A 21,828-nucleotide genomic window follows, 5' to 3' on the forward strand; every position below is an offset into this window, starting at 1 on the left:
CCCGAACACCAAGGAAGTGTGAACTGTGTACTAGAGGTGGGACGTTCGCGAAGGAATCGAGTCTTTTGAACGGCTCTTTGAAATGAACGATGGGATCCGGTTCGCAGTAGGGAGCCGTTCCTTTTGTAAAATGAACAGTTGTGGAAAAAGTACAAACATTCTTTCTCAACTTGTAAAAGTACCAATACTGCAACGTGGAAATACTCTGCCACAAGTTGAAGTTTGGAATTAAAAAGCACTTACCCCAGTAAAAGTACAAAAGTATCGGTATCTGCACTTAAAATACCAATCGTAGAAAATAGTCATTTAATATGCAGAATGTCCCATTTCACACTTTTTCCAATGTAGAAAATGTAGGAAAATAATTTGAAAATAGCAGATCTACAAGCTCACATGTTGCGACGCATTGTGAGCTTGTAGATCGGCTATTTTCAAATGGCAGAAATGTGTATAGGGTTTAAGTAGCCTAATTTGTAATCAATCAAAATCTACAAAGTAACTAAAATGAGCCAGTCTTAATTGAACGGCTCTTTGAAAGGAACGGATCCCAGAGATCCGGCTCACTTCAAAGAACCATAAATCCCATCTCCAGTGTGTACTGTGTAATGCTATGGTTCAATGGGACGGGACCAGTGTTGCCAGATATTGCGAGAGAAATAAGCAAACAGGCGTATGAAAACAAGGCAAAAAGGATGCAACGCGTTGCGAGCTTGCTTGTACATGTAGATCTGCTATTTTCAACAACAAAAAAATCTTGAAATAAAATGAGAGGAAGCCACTGAGCTTTCTTGTGCTATTTCTTTATCCTTTTAGTTGAGCTTGTATCGGTGAACTGTACCGTCCTGTACCTTTTCCAATGTAAACTTCTTCGTATTTAATCAATCAATCAATCAATCAATCAATCAATCAACCAGCACAGATTGTGTATGGGGCTGTGCATTTCTCCCTGGTACATAGAGATACGATTCAGGGCTACCTGGCCACAAAACATTTTCTGTTGGGGGGGGGGGGGGGGGGCCGGGGCATATTAATTTAATATGTATTTAAATAATAATTAACACAACTACACTTTAGAAACAATTAAGCCCCCCCAAAAAACGAACCAAATTATTACAAGAAACTTTACAGAAAAGTGGCTTCTAATAAGCAGACATGGCAACACTGGACGAGACTTGAGATAGAATGCCCAGAGCCAATAGAAGGCTCAGGGAATACCAGACCACTAATCTGACGAGCCACACTGGTGCCTCCCACTATTTAACACTTCATTGTGAGATTGTGGAATAGTTGTTATAATATTTTATTGTGAAGTACCGGATTTAGAGTATTTCTGGCTATTTTTACTTGACACTTGAAATTTGTTACTATTTGAAGTGAAGTCAAGTTAAAAATGAAAGAAAGAAAGAAAGAAACAAGAAAGAAATAAATAAATGCATTGATTGATGTTATTTTGGTAAAAAATTTAAGTAATAAAAGGTGGCAACAGTAAAAACATATTTAAATACCAAAATATTTAACAATACAAGTTACATGATCTTCTGCGAGGTTCTCCGTTGTCATTTATAATATAATTTAACATAAGCAGACAATGCATGCTCCCCCATTTAAAACCCTGAAGGTACTTTTATTTTGACTGGCTTTTGTTTCGCGAGGGACATAAATAGAGGACGGACCACAGCGAGACTGGGGAAGTTTTAAAGAGCACTTTCAGTAAATAGCAAATGTGTTATTAGTGTTAGTACCATAGGGTTAGTACTAGTTTAGTATTTTGTAACGTTGTCTTCTACTGGTAACGACACCTTTTGCCTTTGAAGTAATCATCATGAGTAAGGAAGGACCTACGTTTGATCCAAAGGGTATGCAAGTAACAGGAAGTTACTACTTTTACTTATTTTATTAGTATTCTATAACTGCATAACAACAACAACAACAACCAGCACCACTAGCCTTATATGTTTGCAGTAACATTTGGAATTGTGAAAACCACCTGAGCACTCTGGGCACCATGTTTTATTATAATCATTTAATATTTTATTGTATATTTAAATTTATTTTACATTTATTTTATAAATGTGGGGCCAAATAGCCTACTACATAATCCGTTTTAATGATATTTAAATGCCTACATTCTAGTGCAGTGCTGCACTACTACACATATTACCACTACACAGCTATTACACTACTAAACTTCTCACTACTACAATAAGAATACTGGTCGAGTCGAGTGGGCACTCAATCTTGTGGGCACGTCAATGTTAAATTGTCTATTTCCCCCAATATCCAGGTTTGTATCAATTTGAATACTAGAACTATCAGTAGGAAGAAACAGGGGCGTCAATTGGGTATGGCAGGGGTATGCTTCTGCCATACCCTGGGTCCAGGGGGGAACATAAAAGTTACTTTTAAATATAAATCCATGAATGTCTTTTTGTCTATCTGTGCTGGTTATTTAGTTGATAAATTACAGTAAAATAACTACTAATGCAACGTTTTACAAAATGGTCACGTTAACAAGGTATTATAATGAAATTCTCCACACTTGTATTCTCCCCATCTTGACAAAATGGTACAGGTGCAATTCATTATTGTTAATTGTGGCACGTTTACTATAGCCTATGCCAAGTTTAGCTGCACTTGAACAACCGTTCCAGGCTGCCATATCCAGCCTAAGAAACCGTAGAAACGGGGAGAAAATTTTAATGTACTTCTTAAAATAAATGTATCATGCCTGTTGGGGTTAGGGGTTAGGGTGTCTTGCACACGCGCAAAGACACCAGTCATGTTGCCATACCTTAGCTTTTTCTGAACTGACGCCACTGGGAAGAAGGTCCAGGGTTCAAATCTTACACTTCCTGTCACTGTGTGGAATGGAGTGTGTGTTCACGTGACTTCACTCTCATGCATGACAGTAAACAACTCATGATAGACATCCTTCTGATAAGGCACACAGTTGCGACAGCTATCGTGTCCGTGTAGTCTGAGATTGAGGGGGGAGGGGAGGATCCAATGCATTGTCAATGGAAGGTTGTTTTTTTTTTTGTCGTTGCCGTGTCCCTTGCTTTTGAGCAAGAGACACGGCAACGACAAAAAACCAAACAACCTTCCATTGAAAATGCATTGGGCCTCCCCCCTCCCCCCTCATTCTCAGACGATACGGAGAAGATGTTTCACGCATATGTGTGAGTCCGGCCTAAGACATTTTAATGAAGAGGCCACTGGTGGAAAGTAACTAAATAAGTAAATGTATTCAAGTACAGTAGCCTACTTTAGTAACTTTTTTAATGTGCTTTTACTTGAGTATTTACATTTTTCAATACCTTTTATACCGCTACTACTTACTAGTGATGTGCATATATTAGCTGTAAAAGCAGATAAGATTAAGGTTGGCTTATCACCTGGATGTTTGAGCTACAAGAAAGATTAGGTTAACCTGGTTATTGTTTTTTTTTTTTTTTAAACAAACAAATAAAAACTGTGCTTTAGAAAATGATCAGTAATGTTGTCAAGTTTTCATGACTCGAAGTGAATGAATGCATAACAACGGTCCTTTAAATATAGAATACATTTATGTTGACATTTGTAGCTGAATAGGCTCGAAATGTTTATGCAGAGGTGACTCTGTAGTCTGTGCCTAAACTTCTTATACAAATATTAATGAAGATAAAACTAAAATGTTAGGGAAGGACTAGGAAAGTCATTTTATGTTTGGTTGCTCGGGTGTTGCGCTCTGAAAATGGCAGATCTAAAAACTAAAAGCTTTTCAGATGACTAAAATATGACAAAAACTCAATGATATTTTATTCTAAAAGACTATGAGTATGACTAAAACTACATCAAAATGTACTGTCAAAATGAACACTGCATAGTACAGGGTTCCCACGGTCATGAAATTCCTGGAAATATTCTGAAATTAGATTTTTTTTTTCCAGTACTGGAAAAGTTTTGGAATTGATCGAAGGTCCTGGAAAAAATAGCTATGCATTGTCTTTGGTTATTGATTTTGTTAATACCTCTGAAATGACAAATTAAACATAGGCCAAATTGTCAAATATTAGAGGCAGAAATTGTGAAAATAGCCGATCTACATGCTCACAACGCCTCGCAACGCGAGGCGTTGTGAGCATGTAGATCTGGGGGTCACAGCCTGAAAAGGTTGAGAACCACTGGCATACACTACCTGTCTTTGGGCATTGTGCATAGGGGTAAGTGACCTGTTATTGAGCTGAATTATTGTTATATAGTCCTGGAAATTGGGTTAAATATTCTGGAAAAGTTTTGGAAATGAATTAGTAAAAATGTGTGGGAACCCTGATAGTAGTAATGGTTGCTCTACCAGTCCAGTACTACAATAACTCATGTCCTCTTCCACACTTCCAGAGCACCAGCATTTGCGCTTCAACCCCCTGAAGGGCTCCTGGGTCCTGGTTTCGGCCCACCGGGTCAAAAGGCCCTGGGCCGGACAGGTGGAGGATTCCCCCGGGGAGAGTGTCCCCCGTCACGACCCCAAAAACCCCCTCTGTCCTGGGAACACCCGCTCCAACGGAGAGGTGCTGATACTGCTGCTGCACAATGAGAACACAAGTAGTTGTAGAGCCTGTCGGTCACAATTATTACATAGTCGCCTAATCGCAATTATATAAGATAATCATAGTTGTTTTTGTTTTGTTTTTAAATCGTCCTAATCGTCATAATCATTTCCATGTTGAAAAATGTTCATATATTTTCAAACATTAAAAAAATAATAATAGTGGCTACGGTATACTATTTTCCAAATATCAAGCCTACACCGGGGGTCTGACACGGTTTTGCATATCGACCACTATTCAAATGGCCGCAAATAAGTGCTGCAAATGGCCGCCCGGTTCTTTTAAAACGCATGTTGCGAATTAAATGCCCGGATTACTATTTGGAAACATGCAGTATTTCCACTGTTCATGTTTGGTTTTTAAGAATAAAGTTATTGAATTATGCAAGTTATTATCTGACCTATGCACCTCAACGACAGAAACCCAATTGAATCGTTAATCGCAATTATTTGAGCTACAGTTAATTAATGTAATAATTGTGACAGCCCTAACTAGTAGTAGTGGTTACACCCCGCCATTCCGAAACACCGCCATTCAGAACATTGACCTCTAACTCTAACCCTAACCCTAACCCTAACCCTAACCCTAACCCTAACTACCCCTAACCCTACCCCTAACCCTAACCCTAACCCTAACCCTAACCCTAACCCTAACCCTGTTTCGGAATGGAGGTGTTTCGGAATGGCGGTCTGACACCAGTAGGGGTAGTAGAAGTAGTGGTACTATTGTAGTAGTAATATTAATAATAACAAAAATAAATAACATGAATGGATTGACAGTTGAGTGAAAGGATAGATAGATAGATAGATAGATAGATAGATAGATAGATAGATAGATAGATAGATAGAACTAGTACAGACAGAGATTAATATTGTATGTGTATTTAGTTTAGATGGGGAGACATACAGCTATGCTAGCATAGTACTGTATGTCGAAACATTGCAATGATACTCTGTACTCACTCTCTCTTTCTCACTCTTGCTATTTCTCTCTCTCCAGGTAAATCCGCAATATGAAAGCACCTTTGTCTTTGACAATGACTTCCCTGCTTTGCAGACAGATGCCCCGGGTCCAGGTGATATTACCAGTAACAAAATAAGATTTAAAGTAAGGTTCCTTAGTCCGAATTTAGTTAGGGTTACTGAGGTTAGGGTTAGGCATAGTATTCCTAACAGATTCGGACTAATGAACCTTCGGACTAATGAACCTTCGGACCAATGCCATAGCACCAAACAGCATTCTGCACAGGGTCTCTGAATGACCGAGTTATGATTTGAATTGTATGAGCTAGTAAAGTGAATGAATAAATAGAAGATAAATATACAGTCTACTAGTAAGACACCTCAGGGCGACATGCGGCCAATTATTGGCCATCTGGCCAGTGATGTATATCGGAGCAGTTACCCATATATGGAGACCCCTGGTACCCATATATGGAGATCCATGTACTGTATATGGAGATATGCTGTGAGAGCCCAAACATGCTTACACAGTTATTCGTTGTGTGAAAGTATTTTATGCCCATACATGGAGATCCATGTCTGTAGAACCAGCCTGATATGGACTGAACTCCATGTATGGGCATAAAAGGGATTCTGTTAGTGACAGTGAAGCCAGATTGTGATGTCAGAGCGGCAAACCCATTCTGTGGTGTCTGTTGCTGTCCTGCAATATGAAGACATGACATTGCAAAAACCCTGAGGAGGGACATAATTAGCTCACTGTGCCTCGTGTCAATATGCCCAGTTGTGCGTACGAAAACGGTTGAACAGGCCTATTTTTTATTTAGTTTTACGTGTTGTCCTAATCGACAAGGACGTTCGCACTCATTTTTAATTGTCCATTTATGGACTGTAATATTGCATTTGGGAGCTTTGGCAGTACTATACCTGATCTTGTAAGTGCCTTCATGCATGTTTCTAAATGCATGTGAATGTTTCAGAGCACACAAGTTTTGTATTTACCAGTGAACAAATTCAGCCACGAAGAAGAATGATGGATCAAAGACACATGAGTGAGATTTAGTATCGACTCCAAATTGGGCCTCATATACATAGAAAAATACATTGGGCCGCCCAATGTATTTTTACAGAACAAAAGTGTGTTTTGCAGACATTTTGAGTGGCGTTTTAGAATTACAGTGTATTTTTTATTTCATTTTTTAAACGTTGATTTACAATTACAATGTCATTAAACGGGTACACATTATTGTGTATCATTATTTTATGCTTTAACTATTGAAAAATAGCAGATATACAAGCTCACAGCGCGGCACCGAGTGCCGTGCTGCGAGCTTGTAGATCTGCTATTTTTTTTAAATTGTGAAAATTAGAATTTTGACCCGATTCTATAAGTGTCTTTAGAATCCTTCTAATGTTTCTATGTCAGCAATCTGGCCAGCCATCGTCAAAGAAAAGGTCCTTTTCACTTAAATGGAGCTCAGTCTGTTCTTGAGTAATCTCTCAAGACAGCCTCAGAGTCGCTAGAGAGACAGACCGATAGGCGTCGCCCTTTCTTTGATCTGGGTTCCCAGATTGGTTCTTGAGAGACTACTATGTCAGTGGTTCTCATACTTTTTCATGTGAAGGACCCCCAAAATGATATGTATTTGGCCACGGACCCCCATCTCAAAATATTTAGTTCCAGGGACCACCCAGAAGCAAAATTTGAGTTACAAACGTTCTCTTTGAAAATACACATATTAAAAGATTTGCACACAGTTTTCACGACTCTTCAAAAATAGCAGATCTACAAGCTCGCCGCGCGGCACTCGGTGCCGCGCTGTGAGCTTGTAGATCTGCTATTTTTCACTGGTTAAAGCATTCAGTAATTCTAGGCCTAAATGGGTTTTTTAATGAAGCTTCAAACTTTTCGTTATAGCTTTTAGTATTTCTGTTGCAAACTGGTTTCTGGTCTATGTGTGTGTGATCTTTAGGTCCAAGTGATCACCCACTTTTCCAGTCTAAGACTGCACGGGGAGTCTGGTATGTACCATTTATCAAATATTTATCTAAATATCTGTATTTGATCAATATTGGTATTGTCACACAAGTATTGGAAATGTATCAGTTTTCATACAAATAGTGGCATTGAAAATAAAGTTGCAACTATAAATGTTTGTGATTATTCTGTCATAATTTTTTCAATTAATCGAGTAATCGAGAAGCGTGTTTAAAATATATAAACACATTACACACCAAATATCGCAGTTCTCTCAATTTTTCAACCTTTTAAAAATATATATGTAGCAGCGTGACTCACTGCCTTAGCCTGATGTCCTCAAAAGTCTAGTATCTCCCCAGGCCATAGTGAGTGATATCCCTTTGGTCTATTCAGTGGTTAAGACATTGGACTTTCACGCGGGAGACCCGGGTTCGAATCCCGGTGTTATAGTTTAAGTCGAGACCAGTTTAACTCGAGGCGGCATCAGTCGTCGTCCTTTATTTTTTATTATTATATTAACTATAAAACTACATTTGCATCTTTTTTGGATACTGGTATATCCTTGATTTGGTAAGCTTTTTGTCATTTCTTCTTTGTTTTAGTTTTTTTTCTTTCTCTTTGTGCTTTTTTCTTTGTTATATTTTGCTGCTTGAATCTTTTGAAACCATGAGTATGTGCATAGGATAGGCTTCTACAAGCTCTAAGCTTCAGCCTAGTCCTTTTGATCATCTTAACAGTGTAACAAATTATTATTTTTTGTTCATATATGATTGTGTTGTTGTATGTTTTATTTATGCTGTGATGATCAAATAAACTTAAACTTAAACTAGTAACAGGCTGAGGTGACAAATATGGATTTACACATTCCGGAGAGCTTCCTGATGGATAGATTACACTTGGAGCACCTTAATATATTTTACATAAATAAATACAACAACATATGTTGTATTTATTTATTTATTTATTAACACAGCCCAGGCCGGTCTGCTCCAAACATGCACACATGCAAAATATAAGGCGCTCCCTTCTTGCTCCAAGTGTAATCTATCCATCAGGAAGCTCTCTGGAATGTGTAAATCCATATTTTTCAGGCAGTCCTATTGATCAAATAAGTAATGTTAGGTGTCGACATTGGTATTGATCAAATATGGTATTGTTTTTGGAAATGGATCAATATTGATCAATACGCGTTAATTATCGTGTGTGTGTGTGTGTGTGTGTGTGTGTGTGTGTGTGTGTGTGTGTGTGTGTGTGTGTGTGTGTGTGTGTGTGTGTGTGTGTGTGTGTGTGTGTGTGTGTGTGTGTGTGTGTGTGTGTGTGTGTGTGTGTGTGTGTGTGTGTGTCAGTAAGGTGATGTGTTTCCACCCATGGTCAGACATGCCCCTCCCCCTGATGAAACGCCAGGAAATCGTCAAGGTGATAGACAAGTGGTCGGAGCTTGTGTCTGAGCTAGGCTCTACCTATCCCTGGGTGCAGGTACACACACACACACACACACACACACACACACACACTAAGAACAATTTGAACAATTCTAAACAATCAAAATACTGTATTAATGAAGAATTGCATTCTAAAGTAAAGGAAATATAAATGATGATGGATAAACTGTCATTGGTTTATGGCCAAAAAACGAATGTTCTGTAAATAATAATGGAGAAAACAAACATGTTTTATGATTAATTGAAGTACACGTAAAGATGTGTTCTCTTCTGTGTTCTTTGTTTCAGATCTTTGAGAACAAAGGAGACATGATGGGCTGTTCAAACCCCCACCCTCACTGTCAGGTCTATCCACATCATCTATTATAATCTGTCCATCTTTTCAGAGCCATGTATTGGAGAGTTGCGCCATTCCGTGGGCAGAAAACCGCACCGGTCGTGTGGTTCATGTAACTCGAAATGTCACTATTTCCCCATAGACCCCAACGCATTCCGTAAACTTCCAGTTCAGCGCTTTGTCACTAACCTGACTTTCGCCAGATGGTTTGCAGCATTGCGTATGCCTGCATAACGCTCTGCTTCTACCATCTGGACTCGGTCCAGCACAACCGATGTAAGGGGCGGGCCATTTTTTAAAATTCTAAAGCAGGTGATTGGATATGGCCGTGCCAACTCCAACGACTCATATTGGCCTGTCTGCATGACGTTGCACCCAGAATCCGCCTCCTGGGTTTCCACGTGGTCTGCAATCAGACTCTATTGGCTCAGAGCCGCTCAGAGCCCGCCCATAGCTGCCGCTGATTGGTCCGGCCAGGGACATTCCGAAGGGAACCCCTCCTCCGCAAGTGAACCCAGATGGTAAAGCAATGCATAAGCAATGCTGCCACCATCTGGCGAAAGTCAGGTAACTTTGTCACTATTCGCCACTAGAAGTCTATGTAGAAGACCTGATGAAGGGAACAGAGGTGGCACAACTCTCCAATAGACCAGGGGTTCCCAAACTTTTTTGTCTCAGGGCACCCCATAAATATTTGTTTAATCCGAGGCACCAATTATAATTGTCACTCCCAGCACCTTATATTTATAGCATATCGTCGTTGTCGGGTGGAAACCTGGTATGTCCAAAACCGCACAACGCATCCCGAGGCGTTGTGTGCTTGTAGATTGGCTGTTTTCACTAGTTTTGTGCGACAGTCTTGTATGATGAAGCAGGGCTTTACTTTACCAAAAGACGTACACATTTGAAACTCGGAGATACGAGGTTTCTGCCCGACAGTGACTGTCTTTTAGTGATTATGTTGTGAGGAAAACGTTGAGATAATAGCCATTTTGGTTAGAACTGACTGAAAATAACTTTGTACTTCCAAGTTTAAAATTATACTAAATATTTTTTCAAGTGTCCAAATAAATTCCAAATATTATCAAAAGATCTTGCGGCACCCCTGGACTGCCGTCACGGCACCCCAGGGTGCCCCGTCACCCACTTTGAAAACCCCTGCAATAGACAGCTCTGCATCTATCCATATACAGATGTACCACACCTCTCTCCATCCATCCATTCATAATACATTGCTGTCAGTGCCTTGTCTTTCAAGTGATGTCAAGTCATGTGGAGCAGACTGGCATAGATCTTCTCTGCCTGAAGACCAAAAGAACAATGTCCCCCCCAGCCTTGGTGGGCCCTGGTAGGCTAGCGGTTAGCATCTCAGGCTTGTGGTTAGCCACTAGCCTGAGATGTTAGCGGTTAGCCTCTTAGGGGAAGGAATCTCGGGTAGCTAGAAGTAAAAGCATTCTTTATTTGGGAGAGTGTTTTCTGCTGGTGTTTCAGTCCGAGTGTATCAAAGGGTGCGTTCGGAAATGCGCACCGGGTGTGGTTAGGGGTTAGGGTTAGGTTTAGGCATAGTTTTACTGAGGTTAAGGTTAGGGTTAGGGTTGAGTTTAGGCATAGTTTTACTGAGGTTAAGGTTAGGGTTAGGGTTGAGTTTAGGCATAGTTTTACTGAGGTTAAGGTTAGGGTTAGGGTTAGGCATAGTTTTACTGAGGTTAGGGTTAGGATTAGGGTTAGGTTTAGGCACTCACTACACTGAGCACACACCCGGTGCGCATTTCCGAACGCAACCTTTGATACACTCGGACTGAAACACCAGCAGAAAACACTCTCCCTTCTTTATTTAGTGAATAAAAATGAGTGCTTGTGCCCCTTCCGGCCCCCTCCAGTCTAGTTCTAAGGCGGTTACAGGGGTTAAAGTTCTCAGTCTTGGGGACTGATTTCAGTCTTGAGGATTCCATATTTCTGAGATCAGTGCAGATCCGCAAAATAATAAACTATAACTAAAAAGCAGTTATAATTTCAAGATATGAATATTTGCATTGGCCAGACTAGCAACAGAACTTCAGAAGATACTTCTAAAAATGAAGCATGGATTGGCACACACACATTCAGTGAAGGCAGTTCAGAACTTTAGGGAAACACCTCACCTCAAATACGCTGTGCGCGCCATGTTTCAAAAATCACATATTGGGACATGGTCTGAAAATAAATTTCAGTCTTGGGATTTCTTTTGGATTTAACCGCCTGCTTAGAGCATTCTGACGAACTGCTTTCTGGTGTTTTGTTTCGTTTAGTTTGTTTTACTCTAACGTCTTCCTGTGATGTCACACTGCAGGTGTGGGCCAGTGACTTCCTGCCCAACGAGGCGTTAACCTCGGACCGCTGTCAGAGAGAGTACTTTGACAAGCACAGAGAGCCCTTACTACTGCAGTATGCCCAGCAAGAGATGGAGAGAAAGGTACTAGTAGTTAGTTCTTCTGGTACTACTACTTCTATTACTGATGCTGTTCTACTACTGTTCCTACAAGTATTATGCTGTTACCACTACTAAAATGACTACTATTATTACTACTGGGGGGCTGTGGCTCAGGGGGTAGAGCAGGTCGTCCAATCATCCGTGGGTCGGAGGTTCGAATCCCGGCTCCTCCTTCTGTCTACGTGTGGAAGTGTCCTTGGCCAAGACACTGAATCCCACATTGCCTCCAATGAGTCGGTCAGCGTTAGCTTGTCAACATTAAAGTGTTAGTTCACCTATTGTTGACATGAAGCTGTGTGAAATACTTGCCATTAAAATAGTGGTGACAAATGTATTAATTCATTACCAGAGTCCCGTGGTCAGAGTTCTAGTCAGTTTTAGATGAATATAAAGTAGTTCCGGTGATTTGGCAGGGGCTCATGGCCCAATCATTAAAAATAGATGAATCCACAAAACTAGCGTCATTTGTATTGTTGACCTATTTCTACCAAATAGACCAACTTTCGTTCAACTTTGACCCCTCTGTCACGTGGTACTATTTTTTGTGTCCAGTATCACTTTGCCGCTGCAACGTATTTCCCCAAAACAAGGTGCTTTGCAGTCAGCTGATCAGAACGAAACCTCGCTCTATATGGTAGAAATAGGCCAACAATACAAATGATGCTAGTGTCGTGGATTAATCTATTTTCAATGATTGGGCCACGCCAAATGGCCCCCACCCCATTGGAACTACTTAATATTCATTAGAAACTGACCAGAACTCTGACCACAGGACTCTGGTAATCAATTAATACATTTTTAACCACTGTTTTCTCTCGTTTTAATGGCAAATATTTCACGCAGCTTTATGTCAAAAATAGGTGAACTAACTCTTTAATGTGGGAAGTGAGGATGCTGGTGTCGACTATTCGCTCCTTCACCTCTCACAACCTACTATTGTATAGCGCTTTGAGTTTGCAACTTGCCTAGAAAAGTGCTATAAAAATGCAATCCATTATTATTACTAGTGATGTTACTACTACTACTAAGGAAGGAAGAAAGCAAAGAAAAGAAAAGGTTTAAGGAATCTAAACCTCTGTAAGTGAAAGGTTGGGAACAAAGACATTTCTTCTACTTCCTGTCTCCTCAGGAGAGGATAGTGGTCCTGTCCACTGATTGGCTGGCGGTCGTCCCCTATTGGGCGACGTGGCCGTACCAGACGCTTTTGTTGCCACGCCGACGCCACGTGTTGCGGCTTAATGACCTCACAGTCGCTGAGAGAGAGGGTGGGTGTGCGTGTTACTCAATTACATTGTGTACTTTTCACTATGTGGTTCTTATGGGGCAAGCTGTCTGGTTCCAGAAGACGGTCTGTGTGTATGTACTCTACTGTATGTTTGTCCACAGCTAATCTCAAACCACTGGACCGTCCATTTCCATATGTCCTGTGTATGCTGCCAGTAGGCCAAGGAAATATATCCCCCCAAAAGACTTTAACTTATTGGAAATATTGTTTTGTGTGAATATTTTATCACAGCGTGTGCTGCAGCTAGGCACGACTGATGTATTAGAGCGTTTCTTGGATACTTGGTTGTGCTTTCGTTGTATTCTTTCATCTATATAGCACGGTTTTGCAAGAGGATAGCTGTCTGTAAGAGTGTACTGTATATGTCACAGTTTTTTTTGAGTTTCAGTGAAATTGAGAACAGGAGCGCTCGGCGTGCGGTGCTGGGCGGAACAAGCGGTCGCTTTGATCCACAACAACGACAACGTAGCGTTGGCAGGAATGATAGCGCCTCACCTCACGGAGGTTAGGGTTAGGGTTAGGGTTAGGGTTAGGCATAGTTTTACTGAGGTTAAGGTTGGGGTTAGAGTTAGGCATAGTAAGCTAATGGCTAAACACAGCTGAGCTAGGCTAGTAGATAAACAAAGAAAGAGTGGTCGCAAACGAGTGACGTCAGCAACTACAGTGAATGGCTGTTGTCGCCATCTCATGGTGAATACGCAGAATTACACAGGTGCGCTGATAAGAGACTATCAAAGTGAATTGATCCAGGTGGTGTTAGGGGTGTGTGGTCAACTACAAAACGAGCGCTCTTACCACGATCTAACTGAGTTACCCAAACTGACTGTAACATAATATGAATGTCTGTGTATCCCGAGCTAATCTTTGCAAACCGCTGGACCAATGATTAATCCATTCAGAACGGGTACACATTATTATTATTATTATTGTGTATCATTATTTTATGCTTTACCTATTGAAAAATAGCAGATATACAAGCTCACAGCGCGGCACCGAGTGCCGCGCTGCGAGCTTGTAGATCTGCTATTTTTTTTAAATCGTGAAAATTAGAATTTTGACCCGATTCTATAAGTGTCTTTTGAATCCTTTTTTGAAAAACCCATGTTTCTACATCAGCAATCTGGCTCACCATCGTCAAAGAAAAGGTCCTTTTCACTCAACTGGAGCTCAGTTAGTCTGTTCTTGAGAGACTACTATGTCAGTGGTTCTCAAACCTTTTCATGTGAAGGACCCCCAAAATTATATTTATTTGGCCACGGACCCCCATCTCAAAATATTTAGTTTCAGGGACCACCCAGAAGCAAAATTTGAGTTACAAACGTTCGCTTTGAAAATACATATATTCAAAGATTTGCACACATTTTCACAACTTTTTTCAAAAATAGCAGATCTACAAGCTTGCAGCGCGGCACTCGGTGCCGCGCTGTGAGCTTGTATATCTGCTATTTTTCACTGGTTAAAGCATTCAATAATTCTAGGCCTAAAAATAATACATTTTTAGGAAGAATTCTAATCATCCACTTGAATCTTGTAGATCCAAAGACTTTATAATTGTGGAAGGGGCTGGGGTCTGCTGTCTTCCCTGTGTTTCTATTTGAGTGAGACACTCCCAAGGGGGACGTGACGAGGCTAGCGAGAAGCAACCTTTTCTATCAAAACACAATTTTGGAGGATGTCGCCTCTTTTCACCTCTCATGTTTTTGCAGTACTTTGTGTGGAGCTTTGTGGTTTTTTCAGGTAGCCTACTTTGTGGTACTTTGTTGTGTTTTGCAGCACGTTTTTATGGTACTTGGTGGTATTTCGTACTGATTCTTAACCCATTTAGAACGGGTACACATTATTGTGTATCATTATTTCATGCTTTAACTATTGAAAAATAGCAGATATACAAGCTCACAGCGCGGCACCGAGTGCCGCGCTGCGAGCTTGTAGATCTGCTATTTTTGAAAAATTGTGGAAATTTCAATTTTGACCCGTTTCTATAAGTGTCGTTTGAAAAAACCTATGTTTTTATGTCAGCAATCTGGCCAGCCATCGTCAAAGAAAAGGTCCTTTTCACTTAACTGGAGCTCAGTTAGTCTGTTCTTGAGAGACTACTATGTCAGTGGTTCTCAAACCTTTTCATGTGAACGACCCCCAAAATTATATTTATTTGGCTACGGACCCCCATCTAAAAAGATGTTGTTCCAGGGAGGGACCACCCAGAAGCAAAATTTGAGTTACAAACGTTGCACACATTTTCACGACTTTTTCAAAAATAGCAGATCTACAAGCTCGCAGCACGGCACTCGGTGCCGCGCTGTGAGCTTGTATATCTGCTATTTTTCACTGGTTAAAGCATTCAATAAATCTAGGCCTACTACTTTTGCATATCATATCATATCATATCATATCATATCTTATCTATCTATAGATCTGGCTGACATCATGAAGAGACTTCTGACCAAATATGACAACCTGTTTGAGACCAACTTCCCTTACTCCATGGGTTGGCATGGTACGGTAAGCTAGAGCAGGGGTTTTCAAAGTGGGCACCCTGGGGTGCCGCGACGGCAGTCCAGGGGTGCTGCGACGCGAGATCATTTGATAATATTTGGAATTTATTTGGACACTTGAAAAAATATTTAGTATAATTTTAAACTTGAAGTACACAGTTATTTTCTGTCAGTTCTAACCAAAATGGCTATCATCTCAACGTTTTCCTCGCAACATAATCACTAAAATATCGTCACTGTCAGGCAGAAACTCTCCAAGTTTCAAATGTGTACGTCTTTTGGTAAAGCAAAGCCCTGCTTCATCATACAAACAAGACTGTCGCACAAAACTAGTGAAAACAGCGAGGTGTTGTGTGCTTGTAGATCTGCTGTTTTCACTAGTTTAGTACTTTGTATAGATGATAAATACAAAACTAACGGTTTTGGACGTACAAGGTTTCCACCCGACAACGACGATAGTGCCTCGGAAGTTTTCATTTCTGGGGGTTTGCTCCAAACCACGTGCCCCAAGCCTACATAAACCATGTGCCCCAAGCATACAACCCTGATTGGCCAACCCTAAAAGCCGTTTGAGGAAATAGAATCTCAATGGATCGGGCCAGACCGTACTACAACACCACTACCGCTAGGGGGTGTTGTTGTGTTCGGTCTGGTTTTAACCAGGCAACCTTCATTCCAGAGGTCCACATTGCATATTGTTATGTCCCACTTTGTCATTCTGGTATCGCATACAATAGAAGCAAAAATAGCTGATCTACAAGCTCAAAACGCATCGCGCTGCGATGCGTTTTGAGCTTGTATTAACCTGTGGGCCGCATTAAGTGAAGGTGGGGGCCGCATGTGGCCCCCGGGCCGCCAGTTGCCCATGTATGACCTAGAACAACCACAGGCGGTTACTGCATGGCAACCTCCTAGTAAACAGATGGTTACAATGTGATTCCTTGGTGGTTGCTTGCTAGGTGGCTGCTAAGTTACTAGCTTATCAGTTTATTTTATTGCACCTCGCACCTTTCAATCCACAGTCTAATTTTAGTCAACTAAATATAGGATTTTAAGTTGACTAATTCTTCAGTTTATTTTGCAAACAAAAATACATTTTGGCTGGCTGATGATGTCGTAATGGCAGATTCTACACTTGGTTGCATGCTGAAAATAGCCAATCTATAAGCTCACAACACCCGAACTCTTTTAGTTAGAGTGAATCTCTATTCCACTAGTCCCTAACATTTTAGTCTAATTTGTATTTGTTCGACGGAATTGTAAATATGTTTAGTCTTAGTTTTAGTCATCAGAGTAGTTTTTATTTCGTTTTCAATAGTGAAAAAAAGGTATTCGACGAACATTTTTCGCCATGGTTTTTGGTCGACGGAATTAACACTGCCATCCAATCAGGGGCACCCACCGGTGAGCATTTGAAAATGGACAACTCCCATTGGCTGCTGCACGCCCACTACTACCCCCCTCTGCTGAGGTCAGCGACTGTCCGGAAGCACATGGTGGGCTATGAGATGCTTGCCATGGAACAGAGGGATCTGACCCCAGAGCAGGTAGGAACTAGAAATGGCTGCCTTTTTACACACTGTTCAGTGCATCTGACGGAGGCCAGAGAGGCCGGGAACCAGAGGTGGAAAAAGTACATGTTTTACTTAACCCATTCAGAACGGGTGCACATTATTGTGTATCATTATTTTATGCTTTAACTATTGAAAAATAGCAGATGTACAAGCTCGCAGCGCGGCACCGAGTGCCGCGCTGCAAGCTTGTAGATCTGCTATTTTTGAAAAATCGTGAAAATTAAAATTTTGACCTGATTCTATAAGTGTCTTTTGAATCTTTCTGTAGGTTTTTTGAAAAACCCTATGTTTCTATGTCAGCAATCTGGCCAGCCATCGTCAAAGAAAATGTCCTTTTCAATTAACTGGAGCTCAGTTAGTCTGTTCTTGAGAGACGACTATGTCAGTGGTGCTCAAACCTTTTCATGTGAAGGACCCCCAAACTGATATTTATTTGGCCACGGACCCGCATCTCAAAATATTTAGTTCCAGGGACCACCCAGAAGCAAAATTCTAGTTACAAACGTTCGCTTTAAAAATACATATATTCAAAGATTTGCACACATTTTCACGACTTTTTTCAAAAATAGCAGATCTACAAGCTTGCAGCGCGGCACTCGGTGCCGCGCTGTGAGCTTGTATATCTGCTATTTTTCACTGGTTAAAGCAGTCAATAGTTCTAGGCCTGAATAGGACTGTCATCTAAAGGGGTACTGTCACTTTAAAAAGTAACCTTAAAATATTAGTTAATATGTTTATGATGTCATTGTGAGAATGCGCAATTATAAGCCAATCAAATTAATTGACTGTACTTAGACTACTTACTGTACTGGTCAGCTGTTGTTGGGGAGCGAGGGGCAGATTACACTGTGACATGAGTTTCAGACTATTTCAGAGCGTTTTCAGAGAGACCACGTGACCTACTGTATCATACTATTATAATTTCTGGGCCCGTCAGCGGGCCTTTAAGCAAAAGTGTCAACACGGCAATATACTCTTGCTATGAGTAAAAGTCTGGAATTCAAAATGTACTTGAGTAAAAGTCCAATCGTATTGGTTTCAAAATGTACTTAAAAGTACCAAAAGTAGAAATGAATTATTATGCTGGATGTCCTGTTTCATATGTTTATTATTATGTAGCCAAGGCTTTGAAGGAATTTAATGAACGTTTTTTTGTGATCTCGACTCACACAGTCACACTCAATTCGAATCACTTCTTAACCCATTTAGAACAGGTACACATTATTCTGTATCATTATTTTATGTTTTAACTACTGAAAAATTGCAGATTCGAAAAATCGTGAAAATTAAGTGTCTTTTGAATCCTTCTAAGGTTTTTTAAAAAACCTATGTTTCTATGTCAGCAATCTGGCCAGCCATCGTCAAAGAAAAGGTCCTTTTCATTTAAATGGAGCTCAGTTAGTCTGTTCTTGAGAGACTACTATGTCAGTGGTTCTCAAACCTTTTCATGTGAAGGACCCCCAAAATGATATTTATTTGGCCACGAACCTGCATGTTCCAGGGACCACCCAGAAGCAAAATTTGAGTTACAAACGTTCGCTTTGAAAATACATATATTGAAAGATTTGCACACATTTTCACGACTTTTTCAAAAATAGCAGATCTACAAGCTTGCAGCATGGTATATCTGCTATTTTTCACGGGTTAAAGCGTTCAATAATTCTAGGCCTAAATGGGTATCGATTCCAAGTGGACGTTTGTGCCTCATGAAATGAAATTCCCTCAAGGAGTTCCTGAGAGATCACTTTCACTAGAATAGGATGATTTGAGTGCACGTTATGACAAAATAGTAATTAATTTGATCCTATTCAAAATGTGTTTGAAATTGTGTCATAATATACAGTATATGTAGCTGCCCTCGGTTGTGAATAAATACAAAGTCAGATGGTCTCAACGGGTGTTTATTTTGACTTCTTACACAGATGTAGCTTCGTTGAACACAAGTGAAAACTGTATGAAAATACGAATAAATTACAAAATTTGAATAAATATTACAAATCATTTCTTCACCAATTCAACAATAAGAAAATTCAATTATAATGCAGTGATTCAATACATCAAATTAATTTCAATTGCAAACGAACAATATGCCAAAGCAAACAAAAGAACAAAGCAAAAACAAAATACTGAACAATTACAATGAATTAACTCAAAGGTAAATCAAATAAAACCAAACAAACAAACTACAAACAATCCGGTGCCTCACTCCGCTAACCGGGGTGCTAGGCCTGTACAGAAAGCCAGTCGACCTGATGAAGGCCAGCTGATGGCCGAAACGTCGTCACATTAAATGTTGAATAAACACTGTGGAGCATTAGTTGTTGCGCGGACTTCCATTATTATTTACAGGGTTCCCACGGTCATGAAATTCCTGGAAATATTTTGAAATTAGAAAAATATTTTTTCCAGTACTGGAAAAGTTTTGGAATTGATCCAGGGTCCTGGAAGGTCCTGGAAAAATAGCTATGCATTGTCTTTGGTTATTGATTTTGTTAATACCTCTGAAATGACAAATTAAACATTGGCCAAATTGTCAAATATTACAGTCAGAAATTGTGAAAATAGCCGATCTACATGCTCACAACGCCTCGCAACACAAGGCGTTTGTGAGCATGTAGATCGGCTATTTTCACAATAAAACCGTGTTATACAAATCCTCAACTCTTAGTGCTCGTCAGGGTGCCCGGGTCCCCAGTTAAAACATGATTATTTTGTGGGTCACGGCCAGGAAAGGTTGAGAACCACTGCCATACACTACCTGTCTTTGGGCATTGCACATAGGAGTAAGCAACCTGTTATTGAGCTGAATTATTGTTATATAGTCCTGGAAATCAGGTTAAATATTCTGGAAAACTTTTGGAAAAGTTTTGGAAATTAATTGGTAAAGATGTGTAGGAACCCTGTATTTATCCTGTACAGGAAGCCACCTTGAAACCTCTGGTATTGGTGTCCCAAACAATCACAGCAACTCAGCATTGCAGCAGGCACTGTGAACAATATGAACAACTTCACTCAGACTGGTTCAACATCACTTCAATTGAGTGTGGAGTGGATGTCAAAATACTTTATAAACGTTAAGGACGTCCACAATTTCAACACCAGAGGCAGCGCCACAGATCACGTTCAACCCCGAGTCAACTCAAACAAAGGGTCAAACTCGTTCTTCTGCTATACCACCAAAATGTTAGTCTCGCGTAGCCAGACAACTATTCCACTATCTCCGAATGCTATATAGTCTGCCAATATAATGACAGAAATGGCATATTTTGGACATAGTTCGATTCGTGATTAATTAATTTTTAAGCTGTGATTAATCTGATTAAAATTTGTAATCATTTGACAGCCCTAATATATATATTTGTTTATGTTTTTCAGGCAGCGGAGAGGCTGAGAGATCTGCCTGATGTACACTACAGGAACAGGAGAGTGGAGGAGAGGATGATGGAGGGATGAAGGGGAGAAGAGAAGATAGAAGTGAATAGTTAGGTCTAACTGAAACTTTTTCAATGCAATAATAAAAAAAGTGAAATTTACTTGAATGTTTTAGTATTATATTAACACACAACACATGAGGACTTTACAAATAATTCAAATAAATCTACAAAAATGGTTTAAAGGGGCCCCACCATGCTCAAAATATATATTTTATTTAAATATTGGTCCATAATACGGTTTTATACCTAGCTAATCAATGGTTTAGAGTTAGTTGAAGTGCAGTGCCATGATCCCCCCCCCCCCCCCCCTTCCAAAAAGTGTACAGAAAGAGTTAAAATTAGGTTTTTATGTGGCCACACCCACCAGTTCATTAAGAATGCCTGGTTGTCATGGTGGGTGGTGACCCATCACACCCACAGTGTTGGGTGTATGTTAAAAGGGAAGGGGATGATTATCCCCAGATAGAGTTAAGTGATGTCACTCTGTGTTTTTGGATTGGCACTTTTGACCCACAAGTTGGCAGCCTCGAGGAAGAAATCCAAAATGCAAAGGGAATACATAATTGCTCATAACAACCACATCAGGGGGTCTAATGAAATACTGTCAACCTCCTAGACACATGAAAACCAGAAAAAGTTCCAAACTGTGGCACCACCTCTTTAAGGATAAACTAACGATACATTGATGATTCTGGTATTTTTTAGTATGTCTACAGTAGATACATCCTTCAAGGTCTCAGAGGAGGTCTACACCTACAGTACATAAAGCATATTGTATCTTTTTGTTGATTGTTTAGTTTTTTAGTTTTTTCTCTCCTTTATCCAACCATTTAAAGTAAGTAGAGTTACTATTCACCAGCACTGCCTTTCTATCGGTGATGAAGTGAGGGAATAAACCTGACATTTTGTTGAAATCATGAGTTTACTTTGTTTGGTTGAGGTTGAAGCCATGAAGTCAGTTCAAATCAATGTTTAGATAGATGTGAACCTACATGATCAATTGTTATTTTATTTTATGTTATATGATTGACCAATCAACTTAGTTTAGTTTAAGAAACTGATTGGTATGATGCGGCAGACATTTTATACCACCTGTGTAGTCATGTACATCATTTCTCTCTGCTATGCCTTCTCTGTCAGTCTTTGTCGTGTAGTCTTGTATTATAATGCAGAATTACACCTACATTTTATGTCTATTTTATGCCTATCTCTCGTTTTGGATGCTCTGGGGCCATTGGAAAATATATTAGTTTGAGTCTTGC

At 40.1% G+C, this 21,828-nt stretch overlaps 1 protein-coding gene across 1 annotated transcript; it reads left to right on the forward strand.

Moving 5' to 3' along the window:
• The first annotated feature begins 1,705 nt into the window (after positions 1–1,705).
• Positions 1,706–20,659, forward strand: galt (galactose-1-phosphate uridylyltransferase). The gene is made up of 11 exons (XM_080729536.1): positions 1,706–1,856; positions 4,378–4,547; positions 5,586–5,661; positions 7,522–7,570; positions 8,876–9,005; positions 9,260–9,316; positions 11,638–11,760; positions 12,908–13,043; positions 15,477–15,560; positions 16,951–17,105; positions 20,508–20,659. The coding sequence occupies exons 1-11, from the start codon at positions 1,823–1,825 to the stop codon at positions 20,583–20,585; spliced, it is 1,092 nt and encodes a 363-aa protein (XP_080585662.1). The 5' UTR covers positions 1,706–1,822; the 3' UTR covers positions 20,586–20,659.
• Positions 20,660–21,828: the final 1,169 nt, after the last annotated feature.

Source organism: Nannobrachium achirus, assembly GCF_963921795.1.
Source record: "Nannobrachium achirus genome assembly, chromosome: 7".
Lineage (NCBI taxonomy): Eukaryota > Metazoa > Chordata > Actinopteri > Myctophiformes > Myctophidae > Nannobrachium > Nannobrachium achirus.